We start from the raw sequence: 23,836 nt of genomic DNA, 5'->3' as shown, positions 1-23,836 counted from the left end.
GTGGACACCAAGTAATCTCTCTCAAATCTGGAAATTGGTATTGAAATTATGGGTCCAATAAAAATGTGCCGATGCAACTTGGACCATAGGGCAGAGATTGCTGCTGACTCCCAACTTGAATGGAAACTAACAGGAGTTGTAACAGTTTACACCTAATTAGCAAAATGTGAGGGAAAAAACTTCCCTCATGACATTTATAACCATCCAATTTTTTTCCTATTCACCTTCAAATCCCAAAATCCTGAAAACACCAGCACTAGAATTTGGTTCCATTAGACAATGAGTGTTAGCAGGTTATGGAACTATGGGGACATCATTTAAGCAAAATCTCATGCTTACCCACACTTCTATTAAAAGCAGCAACTTAATTCACAATGACCAAAAACAGGATATTTTTAGTCCCAGCATGATCAGCAAAAATCAACAGAATTGGGATCTTGTTACGCAGGTCATTGTACACACAGCAATTATCCACTGAACCAGTTTCTACTTCTATAACAGTGACTAAGCTAGTGTTAAAATAAGTAACTCCAGAAACACACAAACAAGTAAAACATGAAATTTATTGATTGGTATGATTACACATTGTTCTCGATGAGATATTGTGGGGTGTAAAAACACTTCACAATGTTACAGGTAAAGCAGGCATCCAAAAAAGCTTCAGCTTTTACATATTACATCACACTTTGGCAAGTGAAGGCAGCAGAGTTCTGAACAAAGCACTTCCAAAACATAAAATTAACATCCTCTCCTCATCTCCCCCTGCCCTCCAATTACATTTTTGGCCATACTTCAAGTCAATGGCTTGCAAGGTATCCTTTAAGGCACTTTAACCTGAATTCAATTCTCAATTGCACAGCCAAGGTGTAGTGCAAATCTAGAGTACCTGAAACTAGAGGACACTAATACAATCTGCAGCTACAACTATAAATAATTGTGTGGGTGCAGTGAACAATTCAGTGCAATAAATTAAAGCAGCTGAAAAACAGATCGCCAACAAGGCCCCTCACAGCTGAATGCAATTTAGTCTCGTTATATCCAAGTACATTGCCCAAGTACACATATACACAGCAGCTAAACTAAAGCTTGGTCAATTTAATGCAAAGGCATGCATAGATTACATGCACCAAGAACAAATTGACACAGTCCCTTTGGTTTCAGATGACAAACAAAATAGATGCAAATGGAGTAATGAGACAAAGGTAATGCATTACAAACAAGTTAGAACACTTGGGAGGGGCATTAGCTTGGATATTACAAGAACATTTTTTTAAAGCAGATTTTAATATTCCATAAGTCACAGAAACAAACTGCCATTTAAAAGCATAATTTGGCTACCGCTGCTTGTCTGAAGCATTCAAGTAGTACTCTGGTTACTCAAATATTGGCGGCCAATTGAGCAGCACACCAGCTACATTAAACAGGCAGCAAGTGTCATTTCTATGTAGCTTATCATCAGCAACAGGGAGGTTTGGGGGGTGGGGGGAGTAGAATTTGTGGTGTTCTCAGAACGTCAGATTGTCAATTTTTGATTCCGGGAACCAGTCACTATGCACCCACTTCAAAGTGATGCAGGTGGGGCATGATTTTCCGGTAGCTTTTGACGCTGCTTTGTAAATTTATGATAAGTTACCTTTGTGTATACAAAGGAGGAGAGGAGGGGAGGGTCAGGTGGACCAGAATTTCAGAAAGAAAATTCTCACGGGTCACCAAATGAAAAATCTGGGTAATCAGTTTGTCCATATTCAAATCATCTGTCTCAGGCCAATAATTTTGTACACCACCAATTTCACCCCAAATGCAGCAAGTTTCCTGGTTACTATTCACATTTCAATTGCTTTCATTTTCAAGATGTACAAGAGCACACTGCTCCAACCTGATAGTAATTACTGTGAAGTTATTGTACATAACTGATCAAATCATTTACAAGGTATCAAAGCACTTAACCAACCCCAGAACTAAACAGCAATATCATACTCCACTTCAAGATTTAGAAATTTAATCTGAAATGATTGTCTTCCAATCTTCACCCATCAACAGAACAATTTCAAGCTAAGATGTTAAATTCTTCACATTAAGGTCACTGCAAGAGCTACCAACTTCAGCGACAACTACTCAAGAGAAAATAAAATTCTTCTGCATATAATCTGCCCTTTTCTTCCACTTTACACAAATCAATAGAACGTAGATACTATCAAAACAGCAAAAACCGTCAAAGTACTATAGCATGCAGTATTTCACACAAGCCAATGGCCAGGCAGAATACTGGAACCAAATGAAAGCGCCAAATCACCAATAGAGTTTCAAATAAAAAAATGGATAACATGCTTTCTAATTTACAACCCATTCGTGCATGGCATACAACCACAATCACATACACTGTATCGAAAGTGGGAGTGTATTTTGGACAATGTAAACTAAAAATGGCCATAATCTGGATCCAACAACATACGCAAATTCAATTTGGAACATTCACTAAAAATCATTTACATACTGTACTACAGCTATCAGCCCAGTTGGCAGCTCTAGATTGCAAATTAACCTTTTTAACACTGAAAAATCTAAAGAGAAAATACTTGTGAATACAGAACTCTAGTTTGTCTGAAGTACACCCATGTTCCAAGGACAAAACGTTAGCAGAAATAAGGCCACATTTATTTAAGGCATGGCTGTTTTCCCTCCCCCAAATAAATCCATGTGCCCAGTACTAAATGAAGTTTGGATCAATTAAAGGTTACAGACCTGTTGAACAAATAATGGCAAGTCAAAACCAAATTTAAAAAAGTTATACCATATACACCATTAAGATATGGCTAATTCTAAACAGTGGTGTGTTATCTCCTGAAACTTAACATACAGTAGACCAGCAATGCAAGCATTAGCTGAGACAGTGTGGTCCAACAGTGAGGTGCTTAGAGCGTGTGGTAGTTCCTATCCTTGGTTTTGCAGAACTTCACAGCGAAAAAGATTACAGCTTGCAATCCAAGCACAAGTACAATTCCTCCAATGAAACTTGCTGCATCAAAAGTAGATTTCTTATGTGGCAGGGGTGGCACTGGAGTTGTCCCATTAGTTGTACCTGTAGAGAATAGAAGATACAGTAAGGTAAAACCAAATTCTGCATACTTGTAGTAAAATTAAACATAACTAATTCACAAGTCTATTCTGGACATAGTTATTATGCAGTTTCCTTTACATGGTCAAAGAGGAGAGGACCCACAGATGGCCTCATGCATATCCTAACAACCAAAGAAGCAAGTGGCCAGTTACCTAGAGGCCAAGTAGCTGAAAGCAGATACAGACGCAAGATTCCACCACAGCACAAAGAATATAGAGATCAATGTGAAAGATGATTTTAGTTAGAATTCAGTATTAAAGGAAACCATTTACCTATCATGGAAAGAAAGAAAAAAATTTGCCAAATATCTAGAAATAAAGACAACCATTTTTCTAACTTATGTAAAGACAGACTAGGGTAAAGTAATGTAGAAAACCCACTCTCTCTTGCATGTCCATGTTTTGCTTTAACAAGAGGCGTTGCCAACTCTGCTTTAAGAAAATGAAATGGGCAAGTAGATTAAGGGAATGGAACAGAACAGAGTTACAAATTGCATTTGTACTGTATCTTTACTGTGGAAATAAATATCCCTTCAGATATTAATGATAAAATGAATGTCAAGTCAAAGGCAGGAGATATTAAGACATTGGGCAGTTTGCTCAAACAGGCGGTTTTAAAAAGGAGTTTAAGGAGGAAATTTGAGAGCATGGGGCCAAGGCAGTTGAAAACAACCACCATGGTGGGGTGCTGCACAAGAAGCCAGAGTCAGAGGAACAGAATTATGGAGGGCATTGAAACACTGGATTTAAGTTGGAACCAAGGAGGGGATAGGCCATGAAGAGATTTAAAAACAAGGATGAAACTTTTAAGTGCAGCTTTGGATGTCCAGAAAACCATGGAGGTCAGTACGGACAGAAGTGATTGATACAGGTATATGAACTCGATGAGCTCATGTTTATGGAAAGACGACAACTGAAGGTTGGCTAGGTCAGCCTAGCGGTAGTCAAGTCTAGATAAGTCATAGATGAGGGTTTTAGTGGCACATGAATTGAGGCTAGTTTAAAATCAAACTTGAAAAGGGAAGGCAGTCAAAGTTTTTTTTTAAAATCTGCAAAGTAAAAGTAATGGTTATAAAAGCTAATATTTCACCCCCAGCTGTCCCCACCCACCCACTCTACCACCCTTTCAGTTAGCAAGTTCTAGACCTCCACTACCCACTGGATGAAAAAATTACTCCACCTCCCCCAGTCCTTCTGACAATTACTTTAGATCTAGGCCTCTGGTTATTGACGTGTCTACTAATGGAAATCAGTCCTTTCTATCCACTCTGTCTAGGCCCCTCAATTAAACCTCCACTTCACCTCCCTTTTGCTCCAAAGCACCCAAGCCTATCCCAATTCTTCCTCTCACATCTAAAATTTTCCATTCCTGGCAACATCCTAGAAAACCTGTGCCCTCTCCAGTGCAATCACATCCTTTCCACAATGCAGTGACCACAACTATATGCAGCACTCCAGCTGTGGCCTAGTGTTTTGTATAACTCTAATATAACCCCCCCCTGCTCTATTCTTCTATGCCTTAGCTAATAAAGGAAAATATCTGCAAGCCTTCTAACTCACTTACCTACCTGTCCACCAACTTTCAGGAATCTGTGGACACGTACTCTGTTCCTCTACATTTGTGGTGTAGTTCCTCACATGGTTTGTCCTCCCACCTCTCACTTATCCATTTGCCATTTTGCTGCCTACCTGAGCAGTCCATTCATATCTTCCTGCAGTCTGCAGCATTCTTCTAGACTATCAACCATACAGCCAATTTTCATATAATCTGAAAACTTTTAATTCGAACGCCAAGGAACCGAGTAATGAGCCCAGCAGAACCCCAAAAGAAACAGTCTTCCAGTCTTTAAAACACCAATTACCTTTTGTTTCCAGCCAGTCAATTTTGGATCCAACTTGCCACTTCCTTCAAATATCATGAGCTTTTTATTTTCTAACCAATCTATCATGTGGGACCTGTCAAAAGCCCTGCTAAAAACGCATGTAAACTACAAACATGGTACCCTTCAATCGCCATTACTAACTTCTCCAAAAGTTCCATCGAGTCAGATTTCAATTTGCCTTAAAAAAATCCATGATGACTGCCCTTAATTAATCTGCCTCTCTAAATGAAGATTTATACCGTTTTAATTTTTCTCAATAATTTGCCCAACACCAAGATTAGGCTAACTGGCCTGTAATTACTCAGGTAATCCCTTCCCTTTTTAAAAACAATGGTATGTTATCAGCCCTCCTCGTATTGGCCGTGGACCATCAGCAACAATCTGTACAAGTTAGGACCAAAATGTAATTACTTTTTGATGAAATAATGGAGTCTATGGATAAAGAAAACAATAATATTGTGCCCAGATTTGGACACCTGTAATTCTCCCTTTGACAGCCAATTTTTGTCTTGATTATTCACCAAAGATTCTGCACCATTCCCTCAGATTCATCGAGTTACACCATTAGATCTGTAATTTAAACAGGTACTGTGTGTCCACCTCCAAGAGAACTTAGAAAACTTCCCAAAGGTTCTTGGAAATCAAGATGATAGGGGAGGATGAACTTAATACAATCACCAGGGAAAGGATTCTAGGAAAACTATTAGGCCTAAAGGCTGACAAGTCCCCAAGGCCAGATGGCCTGCATACTAGGGTCTTAAAAGAAGCCACGGCACAAATAGCAGATGCATTGGTTATAATCTTCCAAAATTCTTTAGATTCTGGAAAGGTTCCAGCAGATTGGAAAATAGCAAATGTAACACCTTTATTCAAGAGAGGGAAGCAAAAAGCAGGAAGCTAAAGGCCAGTTAGCACTTTCCCTATGACAAATGTTAGGCTAAAATCCATTAAGGACATTATAGCAAAACTTAGATAACCATGATTTGAGCAAGCAGAGCCAATATGACTATGAAAGGGAAATAGTGTTTAACTAATCGGCGAAAGTTTTTTTGATGAAGGGGAGAACATTCAAGGTGGATAAAGGGAATCGGTAGATGTGGTGTACTTGAATTTCCAAAAGGTATTTGATAAGGTTCTAATCAAGGGTTACTACACAAAGTAAGAGCATATGGTGTAGGGAGTAACATATTCGCATGGATAAAAAGATTGATTGGTTAACAGGAAGCAGAGAGCAGGGATAATGGGTCTTTTTTGGATTGGCAAGCTGTAACTATTGGAGTGCCACAGGGATCACAGCTAGGTCCTCAACTATTTACAATCTATATCAGTGACTTGGATAAAAGGGAGCAAATGTATGGTAGCTAAACTTACTGATGACACCAAGATAGGTTGGAAAGTAAGTTGTCAAGAGGAAGTAGAGTCTGCAAAGAGATATAGACAGGTTAAATGAGTGGGCAAAAATTTGGCAGATGGAGTACCATGTGGGAAAATGTGAACTTGTTCGCTTGGCAGGAAGAACAAAAGCAACATACTATTTAAAATGGAGAAAAACTGCAGAACTCAAATGGTATAGGGATCTAGGTGTACTGGAACACGAATCAAAGTTAGTATACAGGGGAATATAAAAGTAGGGAAATTTTACTACAGCTGTACAGGGCTTTGGTGAGGCCACATCTGGAGTACTCTGTGCAGTTTTGGTTTCCTTATTTACAAAACTTTGCAATTGCTTTAGAAGCAGTTCGGAGAACGTTCACTGGACTCATCCCTGGGATGAAGGTGCTGTTTTATGAAGAAAGCTTGAACAGGTTAGGTCTATACCTGTTGGAGTTTAGAAGAAGAGGTGATCTTATTGAAATATATAAGATCCTGAAGGGATTTTATAGGGTTGATATTCAGAGGATGCTTCCTCTTGTGGGGGAGGAAAACTATGAGACATAGGTCAAAAATAACAGGTCTCTCTTTAAAGACAGATGAAGGGAAACTTTTTCATCCAAAGGGTTGTCGGTGTGTGAAATTCCCTTCCCTAGAAAGTAGTGGAGACTGGGTCTTTGAATTTAGTTAAGGCAGAGTTAGACAGATTTCTGCTAGGCAAGGGAATCAAGGGTTATGGGGGGGGCAGACAGTAAAGTGGAGTTGAGACCATAACCAGATCAGCCACAATCTTACTGAATAGTGGAGCAGGCTCAAATGGCCTCCTCCTGCTCTTTTGTTCCTATTTTCACATGCAATAATCCCTGGATCATCTTTTCGAATGAGTTCCCTGTGCTACTAGTTGCTCCAGTATAAACATACAGGAACATTACTGGAAATATCCTTTCACCTCCAAACAAATGTTAATTTAAAAACTGCAACGTTGTTCAACATTTACCTGCTGTAGTAAGGCTGCTTGTATTGGGCGCCATGGTAGCCATAGTGCTAAGCGGAGCGAAAGTAGCTGTGCAGGCAAGTAATAACAGAAGGTGGTTAACGGAATAAACAAGATGAATATACACCATTTCATGGTCAAAATAGTCATGTTAAAATTTCTAAATGCGGCGCAGTGGGACCAGGTATTAAAGCTGGCCGGTTTTCTTCTAATGACTACGTATTGTAGCAAGCTGCTCACGGCAACACCTGTTATCTTTTTTTGGTGGGGGGTGGGGAAAAAAAAAAGATCTGAAGCTGTAATGGGCAATATTCAGAACAAAAACAAAGCAACTTGAACCCATCATATTACTGTCCCCATGCATCAATGCCTAGCAACTTAACGTACAACACATGAGGTGGCTAATTAACCAACATACTGGGTCTTTGAACAAACAATGCAATATTCCACTCCCCAGCTCTTTACCCAATAACTAGAAAATATGAGAGATGAACAGCATTTCAGAAAATAGAGATGGGATTTTATAATGATGCCAAGTATACGAATACCATCACAGGCTGGTAAAATGACTTTTTGCACAGTGGTACTTTTTTGCTAGATAGTTCTGAGTAAAGATATTACCACTTACCAAAGGTGCCCAATTGTGTTTTTATATTCCACTGGTTTAGCAGAATTACTAGTTTGTGTTTGGTCAATCAGATATATTATGATTTAAGTTAAAATACCAATCTGATAAATTCATAAAGACAGCTTTGATTTGTTCAACATGGCATTCCTACTCTCTCCAGCCATCTTACCAGTCAAGAAACTGTTCGCATCATCATTATAATCTGAGTGAGAAGAATCCCAGGTCCAGAATACAGGCCTTTCCTCAACAAAATGCAAATTACTGGAGATGCGAGAAATACTCAGCAGTATCTGTTCTGATGAATGCTCACTGTTTCCATCTCCAAAGATGCTGCCAGAGCTGAGTATTTTTAGTGTGTGTTTTTATTACAGGTCTGCCCTTCAAGGTCCCAAATCAACACTTTTAAAAATGACAAAGGATCATAGTTAATCCACAGAAACCCATCAGATTCTCCCATTACCTGAAGTAGAAGAGTTTGAAGAATTGGTAGATGAAGCAGGAGTTGAAACTGCAGTTGTATTTGCAGGGGCTGAAGGACAAGAACAGCATGCAAAGCATTTAAAGTCACCGTTATAACTTGCACCAGAATTAAGTCCTCAATACATTACATCATACTGCACAAGTCAATGTTACGCATTATTTAAAGTTGCAGTATCCTAGTATTGATGTTGGATCACAATTACACACAGAAACCCATCAGGTTCGCCCATTACCTGTAGCGGAAGTGTGTGAAGAACTGGTAGTTAAAGGCATTGCAGTTGTATTTCCAGAGGCTGAAAGATAAGGACAGCATGACACTCATTTAAAGTCACAAATGCAACTTGTATCAGGTAACTCAACAGATTATATACTGTATCAGTCACATTTACTTAAAATTTAAAGCTACATTATCCTAGGAGTTTCATGGATAAAAAAAACATTTTTCACTCTGAAGGCAAAAGTACATCAGCCATTCTCCACTCAGCTCAACGAGTGGAAACTATCCAAAAAGGTCAAAAATGTAATTTTAAATGTTGCTCATTTTTAATCTCAAGGATAAGTTTTGTGGTAAAAGTTAAGTAGCAAGTTGGATAGAGTAAAGGCAAAGAAAAGACAATCAGAGAAAATGAATCTTATTTGGGAATACAGTAAACTTTCAGAATGTTGGAAAAGGCAATGATCATTAGGTTAGGGAAGTGGATGGTGTATGGCAAATGCAATTCAACATAGGTAAATGGAAATGGGAAATATATTTTTTGGGGTCGGGGGAAAAAGAGACAGAGAGAGAGAGAGAATGGAAATACAGTCTACACAATAAATGTCAAATATAGATGCCCAAAAGCACACAGTACTCCCAACTAAGGCCTAATATTTTTCAATTTGTAACAAGTTTTTTTTTTAAAAATAGGACTGCACATGAAAAAAAGGCATTTAAAAAGCAACTGTATTGGAATAGGGACATTGAATACAAAATGCTCAATTAATCTGAAAACATTATTTGGGCCACAACTGAAGTATTGTATGGAGTTATGAACATTCCACTATAAAAATAATGGAGTCATGAAAAAAATATACAATTAACTTAATTCAAAGGATATAAATAGAATATTGGTACAAATATTACTTTAGCATGGTATGCATTAAAGCACAGGAGGTGTGAAAGAGGAGGGAAACCATCAGGAGGATTCCATATTATGAAACGGATAAATAGAGGAAAAGGATTTTCAGAGGTCAATGAATCAGTACCAGGGGGGCAAAAAGTCAGCATTAAGACTACACTCAAAAAGGGGGCTAGATAAATATAAAACTCCAAGGAGATGGACAGAAGTAAATAGCTCCAGCAGAAGGCAAGGGAGGGACAGGAGTGAAAAGGAGGAGGAAATTACAGTGGGCTAAGATATCTCCTACATCAAATTTTGACAACTTGGGAAAACTGACAGTTGCAATCTTCTATTGAACTAAAAGACAGACTTGCATTTATAACCTCAACCACTGTATTTCAGAGAAACACCCTTGAGTGCCAATTCAATGTGCCAGATGTGCCCCCACTGCATTGCCATTGGATCTAACCTGTGTCAAGCAAGTTTAAATTCCATTATAACTAATTGGCAAATAAATGACTACGCAATAGGGAGATTACACGAGCATAACTCAAGAGTTTAACATTTTGCGTTTTATATGATTTAAAATTAAAATACTCACTGGAAGCAACCAGTTTTGCTAACTCATTCATATAGCAACCAAATGGCTTGATATTCAGTGCAAGAAATCTTTCTAGTATCAGGTAGCAACCCCCAGGTTATCAAACAGTCTCATGATAGTATGTAAAAATACCTGCCCTCCAAGCAAGGTACAGCAGGCTTGTGTTCCAGAGCTGCATACTACTACTACTGTGCAGCTGTGACAGTGCCCAATTTACATCTCAAGGTCAAATAGCTCTTTCTGGAGTTGAAAATCCAGGCCCAAAGTTTAAAACAGAGGGGAAAAAAAAAAAATCAGACAGCAGAGCCATAAAATATTAGTTGCCGTACTTCAACTAGAATTGGGTCACTTGGATTTAACTACTGAATAGAGTTTACCCATTTTAGGGAAAATGCCAAGTTTTCCAGATCGGAAACAGAGTTTTTGTATAAGAAAATGACAGACAAGGTAGACAAGGAACACCACTTCCCATCAGCTGATGGTACAAGGACCAGAAGTTAAGCTTTAAGGCTTTGGGCAAGAGATGCAGGGGAAATGTGAGGGTGAATGTGTTTTTGACACAGCAAGTGGTAATGACCTGGAACTTGCTGCCCGTGAAAGTGGTAGAAGCAGAAACAATGATTTCAAAAAGGAAATTGGATTGGACAGTTGAAGGAAATAAACTTGCAGGGCAGGGCTACAGGGATCGAGGAGAGTGGGACTGACTGGATTAGTCTGCAGGAAGCCAGCAGGCTCAATGGGTCAAATGGGCTCCTCCTATGCTATTAATGACTGACTATAAAGCAAACAATCCTCCATCTACTACATTTAAGCAATCTTTGCTTAGTTAATTAAAGCAACCTTTGCTTAGTTAATACTGCACATTAAATATCTACAATAGAACTGACTGAAGAACTACAGTAATCAACATATGCAGGCAGAGCAGCATCAACTTAGGAGAACTCAGCTTGGAAAGTCTCAACACAACTCTTGAGGATACTACAGTGCTCCATCTTGGTAATCTACTCATGACAACACTAGAATAAACTTAACATACACATTAATTTTCTTCCTTTTGCTAGATACCAGTTATATATGCAGCTGCACAATGAAGCCACTTAAAACTGTCTTTAATTTTAATGTTGTATCAGTCTACATTGTTTCTAAACTTTCACTTCTCATTTCTGTATTTCTATAAATCCATTTTTCAGTATTATAAAATGCAAAATAATTAGAAAATTGAAAACAAAAGGAACCCAACCGGCATTGTATTTTGGTAAAAAAAGTGCTACCAAAATTGTCTTGGAATTACAGCCATTAGAAAGTCTCATATTTCAATGCAAATTTTCTGGATTTAATGTCTTTCTCACCTTCACACATAGTCTCATTCCACAATGTGCAATTTTTTGTTATGGCCCCTGTTGAGTTGATACAATTTTCTTCATCTGGAACACATTAAAAGAGATTAGTTATCAACTATACGCAGAATCACAGATGTTTAAGCACAGGTTGTTTTTGTGTTAGCTTTGCGTCATGTAAAGCAATGCTAACTAATTCCCCGCTAGCTCCTTATAGACTCATTTTCACTGTTAAATCATCAACTTTTTGAGTTGCAATTGACTCATCAGCAAGCATGTGGCTGGGTGGCAAATAACTCATCTCCTGACTCCCAAAAGCCATCCCATCAGAAACCAGACAAGTGTAATGAACATTCCACTTGCTTAGATGAATGCACCTGCAACAGCACTGAAGCCTGACACCATCCTACTTGATTAGCATCCATCTAACACCTTAAATATTCCCTCCCTCCACCACCAGCAGCAATATGAAGTCTGCAAGATTAATTGCAGCAACTTGCCAAAGCTTCCTCCACATCTTCCAAACCTACAACTTTTACCACTAAAGACAAGGGAAGCATGTGTGTAGCAGCACCACGTAACATGTGACCCAAACTTGTAAAATGATCACTATTCCTTCGTAGTCACTGCGTCAAAAAGCTAGAACTCCCCATCTAGCAGCACTGTGGACTGCCTTCATCTGGTTCAATAAGGCAGCTCACCACCAACTTCAAGGGTAATGAGGGATGGGCAATAAATACCAGCAACACCTACATGATGCAAATACCATTTTTTTCTTTTAAAAAAAGGGGTTCGCGATGCATGGTGAACAGAGGAGAAAATAATCCTTATGATTCAATTGTAAACATTAGCAAAAACACACTAGGCAGAAAAGACAAAAACTAGATCCACTGCAATAGAATTGATAAAATTAATTTGGAGGGCAAAATAATTTGTTTCTATAAATGTTTAACTTTAGCAACTAAACTGTTATGACAGTAAGCAAAATGAAGAACCAGCTTCCAAAGAACAGTAGTCCCTGCAAAGTCAGATGTGAACCAGAGGAAGTCAAGGATTATACATTTTGCTGCTGTCTCAGAGGAATTTTTTCTGAAGACAGCTTGAGATTTCACTCCTCCAAAAGATGCACCTATAGTGACACATCTCCACTCTCACCTCGTCCACTTTCATTCTTGTCAAAATGACAACTTAGTTGTTTCCCAGTAACCAGGACACACTGAATTCATAAACCTACAGAGAAACTCAACTGTCTGGTTGAAACAGCCACTGATTTCAAGCCAGCATTGCTTTATAAACAAAGCAGGCCTTCTCAATTAATGCAATTAGGCGTTACATAACCACCAGGAACCTGCACCATAACTACATCAGACATCAGTAAAAGACCAGCTAAAAGCAAAGACAACGTCAAGAGCCCCTACCCACAACCAAATAATTTCAGAGTTATAAGCACATTCAGCCCTTCATCACAGTGCCTGTTCTTTGAAAGAGCTATTCAATCAGTCCTGCTCCTCTGAATTGTGGTCAAAAGAGGCAAAGAGAAGAGAGCAGACAACACAGCCAGAATGAGGACAAAATGTGTTTTGTACATTTGCATTAACTTTACATAAAGCAGCCAGCAAGTCTTGTCTGTCAAACACAAGGTTACACGACTGTGACATTTTATTGAATTCCTGGAATGTAAGCCAACAGCTTAAGCAGGTTACTTCATATCGGCTACATTTTGTGATAGGCAGAATAGAACCACAGTTCAGAGGGGGAGCATTTGGCAAACATTATAAGTTATATTAGCACACGGTCAGGATGAGGCTGACCCTTCATTCATGATAAAGGCAATTATATTGTTGAGTACTCAGTTTGCATGCTCACCTTCAAAAGCTTCCTCAGCCATTACTCAAATTGTCAGCATTTTCTCTCCACAATTTAAATAAACTATCATCCAGTGGAAATTAAGTGTAAGGATGTTATAATGGATCCTCTGGTGTTACTGCTTATGCTGAAGTTTAAAATCATGATTTACTGCATAGGATAAAAATGCAGGTCTACCCCCAATCTGTGCCTGCTCTGCTCAAGTAATCCAAAACCAGTCCCATTGCCCTCATCACCATGGTCCCTTGTTGTAGATGTTTAAGAATATATTTCACAAGTCCTGAAAGCTGGTTACATTCTAGAATTTAAAGTTTCAATTACAGTCTTGATATAGTTTTATTGTATCATCGTATCAGTGTTGTATTAATGGCAGAGTATTCAGGAGCATTCTTGAACTGAGAAAATATGAAAGTCTAGTTTACTGCTTGCATTGATTTCACAAGAACATCCAAATCAAATCTTTAACCGTACCTGTCAGCAAAAAAAGATTCAGAAGCTTGTGCTTTGAGTAAGGGATGGCAAATGCACTTGCTTTAAATTCATCATTAATCTAACCAGTAAAACAGCCATCCTTTCACAGCTCACCATGCTCCTGTAATCTGATTTGATGACTACCATTTCCTTCCTCCGCAGGTTCACATACAGATCATTTGGATGACCTGTACCTAGTCAGAAAATGTTCAGTTTGAATCAACATTACATGACACAAATGTTTGTGTTCTACATAAACACAAATAAAAACAGGGTGCATTGGCCATTAGCTACTATAAAAAGATAAAAATTGATTAAAGTCCAATATGTTGAGGGAGAAACTACCAGAAGGACATAAAAACAACTGAATGTGATAATGAAGGCATGGCTTCCGACATCTGAACTCCCAAACTCCCAATGCTAGAAGAATGAATTCTCAGAGGAATATCAGGTTGTTGAGCTGTACTTCCAACAGATCAAACCTACCCCTGATCTACCTTCTTGATGACTGAACATTACAAGATGAAGAATGTAAGATAGGGATGGTGAGGAATAATTATGGGGAAGGGGGAGTAGAAGGGTACAACACTAGTGAGTGAGTCTGGAAGCAGAGGAAACATAGGCTAGATAAGAAAGGAGTTTAGCAAGGCTAAATGGAATATATTTTAATCCAAGGAGCCTGAGGAATGAAACACAGGCTCAGGGCACAGACAGGGAGTATGAGATCATAGCTGTGACCGAGGCTTGGCTAAAAGGGCAGGATTGGCAGCTCAACATTCCTGGTTATAGGGTATTCAGACAAGATAGTGGTGGGGATAGAAGAGGCTGGGGGAGGTTGCAATATTGATCAAGGATCAATTATAGCCATGAGGAGGGACAATAGCTTGGAAGGATCATCAAATGAAGCCATATGAGTAGAAGTAAAAAATACAAAATGGGCAAACATGCTGTTGGGTGTGTACTATAGGCCCCAAACAGTCAGGAAGAGATAGAAGATCAAATATGTAATCAAATTTCAGAGAAATGCAAGGATAATAGGGTAGTAATAGTAGGGGATTTTAACTACCCAACTATTAACTGGGATAGTTTTAGTGTGCAAGGTAGGGAGGGAGCAAAATTCTTAAGTTGCATCCAGGAGAACTTTTTTAGCCAGTATGTAGAAAACCCAAGGGAGGGGGCATTTCTGGACCTAATATTCGGAAAAGAGCCCGGGCAGGTGGAAGGCATATAAGTAGGGGAGCATTTTGGAGATAGTTGACCATAACTCAGTTAGATTTAGGATAGCTATGGAAAAGGATAAGGTTGGGCCAGGAATAAAAGTTCTAAACTGGGGAAAAGCTAATTTTACTAAGATGAGATGCGATTTGGCCCAAGAGGACCAGGAGCAGCAACTTGCAGATAAAACCGTGTCAGAGCAGTGGGAGGCATTCAAGGAGGAAAGAGAGTACAGGACAAATATGTTCCCGTAAAGACGGGGGTGGGGGACCAAGTCCAAAGAACCCTGGATGTCAAAGTAAATAAAGGTTAGGATTAAGAAAAAAAGAGAAGCTTATGACAGATACCGAGGGCTATATACAGCAGAAGCTTTAGCGGAGGATAAAAAGTGCAGAGAGGAACATAAAAAGGAAATTAGGAAAGCTAAGAGAATGCATGAGAAAGTATTGGTGAGTAGAATTAAGGAAAACCCAAAGGGTTTTTTAAAAATATAAAGAGCAAGAGAATAACGAGGGAAAGAGTAAGGCCAATTAAGGATCATTGAGCTAATGTGTGCGTGGACCCAGAAGATGTGGGTACAGTCCTCAATGAATACTTTGAGTCGGTCTTCAGAATGGAAAAGGACAATGCAGCTATAGACATTAGAGTGGTGGACTGTGAAATATTAGAGGAAATTAACAGAGAGAGAGAAGGTACTAGCTGGTTTAGGTGCCTTAAAAGTGGATAAATCTGCAGGCTCGGATGAGATGTATCCCAGGCTGTTGAGGGAGGCGAGGGAAGAGATATCAGGGGCCCTGGCAGTAACTCTGGCCACAGGTGAGGTGCTAGAATACTGGAGGACTGCTAGCATTGTTCCATTATTAAAAAAGAGGGGAAGGGATAGACCAGGAAATTACAAGCTAGTCAGTCTAACCTCAGTAGTGGGGAAGTTACTAGAAAGAATTCAGAGGGACCGAATATATCTGTACTTGGACAGGTACGGACTAATCAGGAATAGTCAGCATGGATTTGTTAAGGGAAGGTCATGTTTGACAAATTTGATCAAATTTTTTGAGGAGGTAACCAGGAGTGTTGATGAGGCTAATGCATTTGATGTGGTCTACATGGACTTTAGTAAGATTTTTGATGAAGTCCCTTATGGTAGACTGGTCAAGAAAGTAAGAGCCCATGGGATCCAAGGCAAAATGGCGCGTCAGATCCAAAATTGGCTTAGAGGCAGGAAGCAGCGGGTGATGGTAAAGGGACGTTTCTGTGACTTGGAAGTCTGTTTCCAGTGGGGTTCCAAAGGGCTCAGTGCTGGGGCCCTTGCTGTTTGTGAAGTACTTAAATGAATTGGACTTAAATGTAGGGGGCATGATCAAGAAGTTCATAGATGACACGAACATTGCTAGGGTGGTAAATAGTGAGGAGGATAGCCATAAACTGCAGGAGGGTATCATTGGACTGGTCGGATAGGCAGAGCAGTAGCAAATAGAATTCAACCCGGAAAAGTGACAGGTAATGCACTTGGGGAGGGATAACAAGGTAAGGGATTACACTATGAATCGCAAGGCCCTGGAAAGTACTGAAGATCAGAGGGACCTTGCTGTGCATATCCATGGATCCCTGAAGGTAGCAGGGCAGGTGGATAAGGTGGTTAAGAAGGCATATAGGATACTTGCCTTTATTAGCCAAGGTGTAGAATATAAGAGCAGGGAGGTTGTGCTGGAACTGTATAAAATGCTGGTTAGGCCACAACTGGTATACTGCGCGCAATTCTAGTTGCCATATCACAGAAAGGATGTGATTGCACTGGAGCAGGTGTAGAGGAGATTTATCAGGATGCTGCCTGGGCTGAAGGGTCTGAGCTATGAGGAAAGATTGGATAGGCTGCGGTTGTTTTCCTTGGGGCAACAAAGGTTGAGAAGGGACCTGATACAGGGGTATAATATTATGAGGGGCATAGATAGGGTGGAAAGACACATTTTCAATTAGTAGAGGGGTCAATAACCAAGGGGCATAGATTTAAGGTAAGAGGTAGAAGGCTAAGAGGATAGTTGAGGAAAAAATGTTTCACCCAGAGGGTGGTGGGAGTCTGGAACTCACTGCTTGAAAGGGTGGTTGAGTTAGAAGCTCTCATAACATTTTAGTAGTATTTAGATATTCACTTGTGTTGCCATAGCCTCCAGGGCAATGGGCCAAGTGCTGGAAAATGGGATTAGTGTAGTCAGATCTTTGTTGACTGGTGTGGACACAATGGGCCGAATGGCCTCCTTCTGTGCTGTAGACGTCTGAGTAAATATTCTAAAAGGTAGGTAAACGAGCTTTGGCTTACATCCCACCCAGGAGTGGGAGAGTTACTGAAAGAAGTGTTTTCCAGATGTGAAAGCTTTCAATTCTTGAATAAACTCAAGAGGGGAAAGATTTTGGCATGGAAAGAGTAAACGGGATAGTCATGAACAGTTTTAACAGGAGGCATAACAGGTCTTGCAATGAATTGGAGGTCAGTAATATTAGACATACAAACAGATATATATTATTAAAAAGGTCCCATTTCAATTTAGAGTTTCTTTCTCCTCTTCCCCCAACCAATTCTTGGAGTCAATACAAATTGTTACCAGTCTTTTGTTATGTCCAAAATGCTTTTGGTATTAGTTAGAATCTATTTGAAGGCCAGAAACATCACTTATTCAGGTCACCACGATGAAGGATTGATTCGTATTCATTCTCTAAAGTTATTAAACCTCCCAATTCACTATTTCATTCTCTCAAGGTATTCCAGTAACTACAACAATCAAGATACAAAATGGAAACAGATCCATACAGCATGCTAACTGCCAATGTACAGAGCTGTCTGTCAAAGCAAAATTGGTGAGTAGTTCTTTGGATAAGTAGTACTTTCAATACTAAAATCAAGACATCCCATGAACTCACGACTGTAATTAAATCTAGAATTAAATGAATGTCCCTCATATACTTTTTTTTTATTCATTCATGGGAAGTGAACTTCATTGCCTGGGCCAGCATTTATTGCCCATCCCTAGTTGCCCTTAAGGTGGTGGTGAGCTGCCTTCTTGAACCGCTGCAGTCCATGTGGTGTAGGTACACCCACAATGTTGTTAGGGAGGGAGTTCCAGATTTTGACCTAGCGACAGTGAAGGAACAACAATATATTTCCAAGTCAGGATGGTGAGTGACTTAGAGGGGAAATTTCAGGTGGTGGTGTTCCCATCTATCTACTGCCCTTATTCTTTTAGATGGTAGTGGTTGTGGGTTTGGAAGATACTGAGGAGCCTTGTTGAATTCCTGCAGTGCATATTATAATGGTACACACTGCTAACATAGTGCATCGGTAATGGAGGCAATGAATGTGTGAGAATGTGGTGCCAATCAAGCGGGCTGCTTTGTCATGGACTGTCAAGCTTGAGTGTTGTGGGAGCTGCACTCATCCAGGCAAGTGGAGAGTATTCTGTCACACTCCTGACGTGTGCCTTGTAGATGGGAGGACAGGCTTTGGGGAAATGATTGTCACAGGATTCCGAGCATCTGACCTGCTCTCGAAGCCACAGTATTCATATGGCTAGTCCAGTTCTGTTTTTGGGCAATGGTAACCCCCAGGATATTGATAGTGGGGAATTCAGTGATGGTAATAGTATTGAACGCCAGTGGGGGGTGGGGGGGAATGGTTAAATTCTCCCTTGTTGGAGCAAAGCTGTATAACCACTAAAATGAACTCAACAGATCAGCGATTGAATTCAACACAATTATACTTTTTTTTGGTTAATAATAAAATCACAGAATCACAATGCAGAAGAGGCCCTTCGGCCCATCGAGTCTGCATCGACACGTGAGAAACACTTGACCTACCTACCTAATCCCATTTACTAGCACTTAGCACATCATAACATTCAAGGTTGTGGGCCAAATGCTCATCCAGGTACTTTTTAAAAGGAGGTGAGGCAACCCGCCTCCACTACCCTCCCAGGCAGCGCATTCCAGACCGTCACCAACTTCCGGATAAAAAGGTTTGTCCTCACATCCCCCTAAGCCTTCTGCTCCTCACCTTGAACTTACGTCCCCTCGTGACTGACCCTTCAACTAAGGGGAAGAGCTGCTCCCTATCTATCCTGCCCATGCCCCTCAAACTTGTACACCTCGATCAAGTCACCCCTCAGTCTTCTCTGCTCCAGCGAAAACAACCCAAGTCTATCCAACCTCTCTTCATAACTTAAATATTTCATCCCAAGCAACATCCTGGTGAATCTCCTCTGCACCCCCTCCAGTGCAATCACATCCTTCCTATGATGTGGCGACCAGAACTGCACACAGTACTCCAGCTGTGGCCTCATCACATAATCCACATTTTAAAAATTATTTCCCTACCAGATGACCCTCTGTGGTATTGCTCACTATGAGAAGGTACATTGTTGTACACAAGTGTTAGATCATGTAACATTATTATCCTACTGCTAATGCAGAACTGTGCTCAAGCTGCCTCACCCTTGGTAAATTTTGAATTTTAGTCTACTCTAACTTTACTATACATGATACTGAACATATTATATATATATATATTGACAATGCAAACAAGACAGAAACCAGCACCAAGATTAAGTATGCAAAAATGAGAGCCCTAAACAGGAATGTGTTATTTTGGAACCCAAGAACAGTCAAATTTGAGCAAAGAACATTGGACCCATCAAGTTCCGATGAAGGCTCACACAACCTGAAACATTAGGTCCATTTCCACCTTCATGAAAACCCTCCTTTAACCATGTCTCTAGACTGGTAGTGTTAGAAATTCTCTAAATTTGAACATAGTCTGATACAGATGTGTGTTGCAAATTGTTCCATAAGCTTAAATTTCTTAATATTTTCAACTCAAAGTATGCCAAGTTTTTTAAAAATCTATTTGATATCTTAATTGCAAGAGCATACTATTTATACAGTTTATACTGGGACTGCAACGATGATCCGTTTTTATTAGAAGGATAGATAACAATGGAATAGTCCTAAATAGTCTCCAGTCTGCCTCAAATGCATTCACTAGAAAATTATCAAGTAACTGTAACAGCTGTACTCCAAAGAATATAACTAGCTTTTTAAAAGAAATGTCTTGCCTATCATTTATTTAATTTAAAACACTAAAATTTGGAATGTAATTTATATAAAGCAAAAAAAGGGACTTCATCTGGAACTGAGTTATCCAAATCCAGGACTTAAAGAATCCACCCACTTATAAAAAGGGAGGTGCTGGTGGTTCTTATACTATAATAGAACATAGCAAAATCTTTTACCTCCACAGACCATCCACACGCAGGTCAAGTTGGCATGGCTCGAGTAAGTACAATTAGTACAGTCCTTAAAAGTGCTGCAATCCCCTAGAAAAAGTATTTAAAAAGTCAAATGATGCACACAGTGGTTTCAAAAGTTGAGTGTAAATTTAAAAAAAAAAAGCAAACCTACTTGGAAAGTCATCTATTGTATTACTTCAGTGCTGGAATAATAAAGTGTCAACACTAAGTCAATGATATCAATATTGGAAATAGTTTTGAACAACATTATGTAAGATTTTAAGTATTTGCAACTGAGGGAAAAAATACTTCTTAGGATTGTATTACTGGTACGAGAACTTCCTACAGGATGCCTGAAAGAATCTACACAGAAACTCATGAGTAATGTGAGCATAGCTGGTCAAAAAGAAAGCAAAATCAGGTCAAATGCAAAATAAAAAAAAGTATCTGTAAGTTTACCTAATCAGTGCCAAAGTTAAATTTACTTAAAATCGAAGACTATCCTGGCATAGAAACCTTAAAGAAAGTGAAATTAAAGTAACTACACATTTTATAGCACTCTAAATGTGTTTATAAAATGTTGCCCTTGGCCCTCAAGTTGCCCCCAAGCTCCAGGAATTGATACCACAACGTTCTGGAAACAGTCTGTTTGTTTGTCCAGAGGCTTGCAAAGGGCTGCTTTGATGTCATTACCTCAGTGGTAGACAAACCCTAAATCAGAACACCAAGATCTGCTAATATTCATAACTTGAGGCACAAACAAATTAATATAAACATTACACGTAGCTCCCAAGGTTTTGTATTACACACTTTGCAGTCTATGATGACAAAAAGCCTGGAATCCCCTATCACAGGTGGACATGTTTATTTCTCCAATTAAAAATATTAAGAAGCCTCCCTTTCTGCTACTGACTCTGACTGATATCAGGTAGTTGTGGCATCTAAAGCCTTTCACTTCTGGCCCAGAAAAGCTATACGCTTTCCTTTGAGCCTCTACATATATTAGATAATTTAAACCCTGAAGAGAAATATTGCAGATACCCTTGATATTATTCCACAAGGTGAGGTGGGAAGCAAGAGAATTTTAACAGTTAAATTTCAGACGTTAAGGATTTCAACTGCAGATCTTGACTAAGCGACCAGTAGAATAAGGGATGCACGCTTAGCAGGCAGCATTTCTTCCTTCAGCAGTGAAACTGTGCCAACTTAAAAAATGTAAGCAAGCGGTTTCCTGAGCAACAAGTCTCCAGCCTCGTACACAAAGTAAATCTTTGCTGAAAGAAGCACTCTATGGATTTGGAACTGTGCAACATATTAATACACTACTCTTTGTAATAATTAGGCATGAATATTCGATACTCCCAAGTTTCCTGCTCAGAGACTGGCCAGCAGAGGGAGAGAACATCAGACAGTTCAACAAGAGTTTTTTCTGGAGACTGGGTTGGGTGAACTTACAGGAACTTATTCCATATTTTACACTTGGGTGTAACTGTCATCTAATAACCTCTCAGTTGAATGGACAACAGTACTAAAAAGACAATTGTAGGTAGAGTGATGAGAAGAAGGAAATGAGATAAATAATAGTTAAACAGAAACTTTAAATAATGTTACATTTAGAGCATCAATGTGCAGGGGAGATGGTGGCTGGACTAGCACCCAAAGTAATGGGGGCCTGGGTTCGAATCCCACCATGGTGGGGCTTGAATTCATTAAAAATCTAGATTGAAACCATCATTTCAGATAGATTTGAACCTGGGTCTCCAGAGCATTACCCCGGGTCCCTGCCATAGCAGATGGTGGAATTTGAATTCAATAAAAATGATGACCACTGTTGATTGTTGTAAAAACCCATCTGGCCTACATGTGACTCCAGACCTACATCAGTGGTTGACTCAACCACCCTTTCAGCAAGGGCAATTAGAGATGGGCAATAAATGCTGGCCTAGCCAGCAACACCCCACAACCACAAATAAAAAAAATTCTTAAAAATTACATATGGTTAACATCCATGGATTGAAACCAAGAGCTGAAGCTCATGCAAACTTTAATGAGCTTACCTTACTGCAGAGGGGGGGGGGGGGGGGGGGGGGGGAAAGAGGGGAAATGTCTCTACCAAACTGATAATTTCAACCACTACCCAACATACCTTATTTTACATCTCAGGATATGGACCTGGCATGTCACTGGGTATTTAAGGTTAAGGTACTCGCAGTGTTGCTACAGGGAGTTCCAGGATTTTAACTTCTGTAAACAGGAAATCTCCCCATAACCACCTAAATGGTGTCCTGTACTATGGATTTTAATCCCTCACCCTATTTTTACCACATATATAAAAAGGGTTTAAATTAGTTTTTGTTTTGACTAATCAGATTCAGCAATTCATTTTGTGGCGTGATATGCGTTTGGGGAAAAAAAAACAACGAAAAATGTTAAATATTCAATCATATCGCTAAACATTGGAAAGCCAGGACTTGGGGACTGCACGGACTTCCCAATCATGGACAGATTAAACACTTTTTGACGGTGTTCGTCAAGGCTGGGGAAGAGGGAGGGACGAAAAAACACACACGAGGGAAAAATCAATTCTTCTTTTGCCACCTCCACCATTTTAGAGACAAGTTGGACCTGGGGAAAGTAAGGGAACAATGCTCAGCCCGGGTGGGGGGAAAGAGAGAGAGACCGAGAGAGGTGACCCGTTGCCGGGGGGGGGTGGTGGGGGGAGGAGAAGAGAGGAGAGAAAATCCTCCCGCGCGGCGGGGGGTGGAAATCAGTCAAACCCCACCCCCCAGGCCGGCCGCCGCTCACCGCGCCGCTACAACACCGCCCCCCCCACCCCTCCCCCGGCAGGCGCTACATGGGACAGGATCAACCGCAAGGAAAATCTCAGGCGAGGCCGAGGCGCCAAGGCCTGTTCTGATGACGGAGAGGAGGATCGGCCGAGGCCCGCTAGCTGCCCCCCGCCTCCCGGGCGAGGCCTGCGGCCGGTTGACCGGGCCCCGCTCTCTCTCCTCCTCCTCCTTCTCCCCACCCACCACCCGGGCAGGGAAGCGGATCAACGCACCTGTCTCTCCCGCCGCGCACAGCCTCCCGCTCCAGCACAGCAGGACGACGACGGCGACCGCACCGCACAGCAGCGGCCAACGCATAATGAGAGCGGCGGGAACCAGACACAACCCGAGACCGATGCAAAGCCGCTACTGCCACCGCTCCGGATCCACAAACAACTTCCTACTGCCTCTCATGTGACCGGTTTGGGTAGGGGGAAGGAGGAGTAGCGGGATTGGTTGGTTCGCACCCACCCCTCCCCCGTTTCCTGCCCCAGGATTGGCTGACAACCAGTCCCTGCTGCGCCATTGGCTGAACCCCACGCGGATTCCGTCCGGGCCTGGTTGAGACCCGGTTCCTGCTCAGGGATTGGTTGCGAGCCAGTGCCTGCAGAGTGATTGGATGAGTCTTGTCCCGATTGCCGTCCCAGGATTGGCTAAGACTCGCTTCCTGCC

At 40.5% G+C, this 23,836-nt stretch overlaps 1 protein-coding gene across 4 annotated transcripts; it reads right to left on the bottom strand.

Moving 5' to 3' along the window:
* Positions 1-543: 543 nt before the first annotated feature.
* On the bottom strand, positions 544-23,584 carry cd164 (CD164 molecule, sialomucin). 4 transcript variants are annotated; one of them, XM_041188141.1, is made up of 8 exons: positions 23,398-23,532; positions 20,509-20,539; positions 20,340-20,423; positions 11,524-11,598; positions 8,707-8,766; positions 8,454-8,522; positions 7,369-7,434; positions 544-3,079 (listed from the first exon to the last, which is right to left on the bottom strand). In XM_041188141.1, exons 3-8 carry the CDS (start codon positions 20,350-20,352, stop codon positions 2,913-2,915), a joined length of 450 nt encoding a protein of 149 aa, XP_041044075.1. In that variant the 5' UTR covers positions 20,353-20,423; positions 20,509-20,539; positions 23,398-23,532; the 3' UTR covers positions 544-2,912. The 4 variants fall into 4 exon arrangements, with proteins under 4 accessions (XP_041044075.1, XP_041044072.1, XP_041044073.1 ...); XM_041188138.1 differs by lacking the exon at positions 20,509-20,539 and having other exon boundaries at positions 23,398-23,584; XM_041188139.1 differs by lacking the exons at positions 7,369-7,434; positions 20,509-20,539 and having other exon boundaries at positions 23,398-23,584.
* Between the last annotated feature and the right edge of the window lie 252 nt (positions 23,585-23,836).

The sequence above is a fragment of the Carcharodon carcharias genome, chromosome 5 (assembly GCF_017639515.1).
Source record: "Carcharodon carcharias isolate sCarCar2 chromosome 5, sCarCar2.pri, whole genome shotgun sequence".
In the NCBI taxonomy this organism is placed as follows: domain Eukaryota; kingdom Metazoa; phylum Chordata; class Chondrichthyes; order Lamniformes; family Lamnidae; genus Carcharodon; species Carcharodon carcharias.
This window is presented reverse-complemented; position numbering and strand designations above follow the sequence as displayed.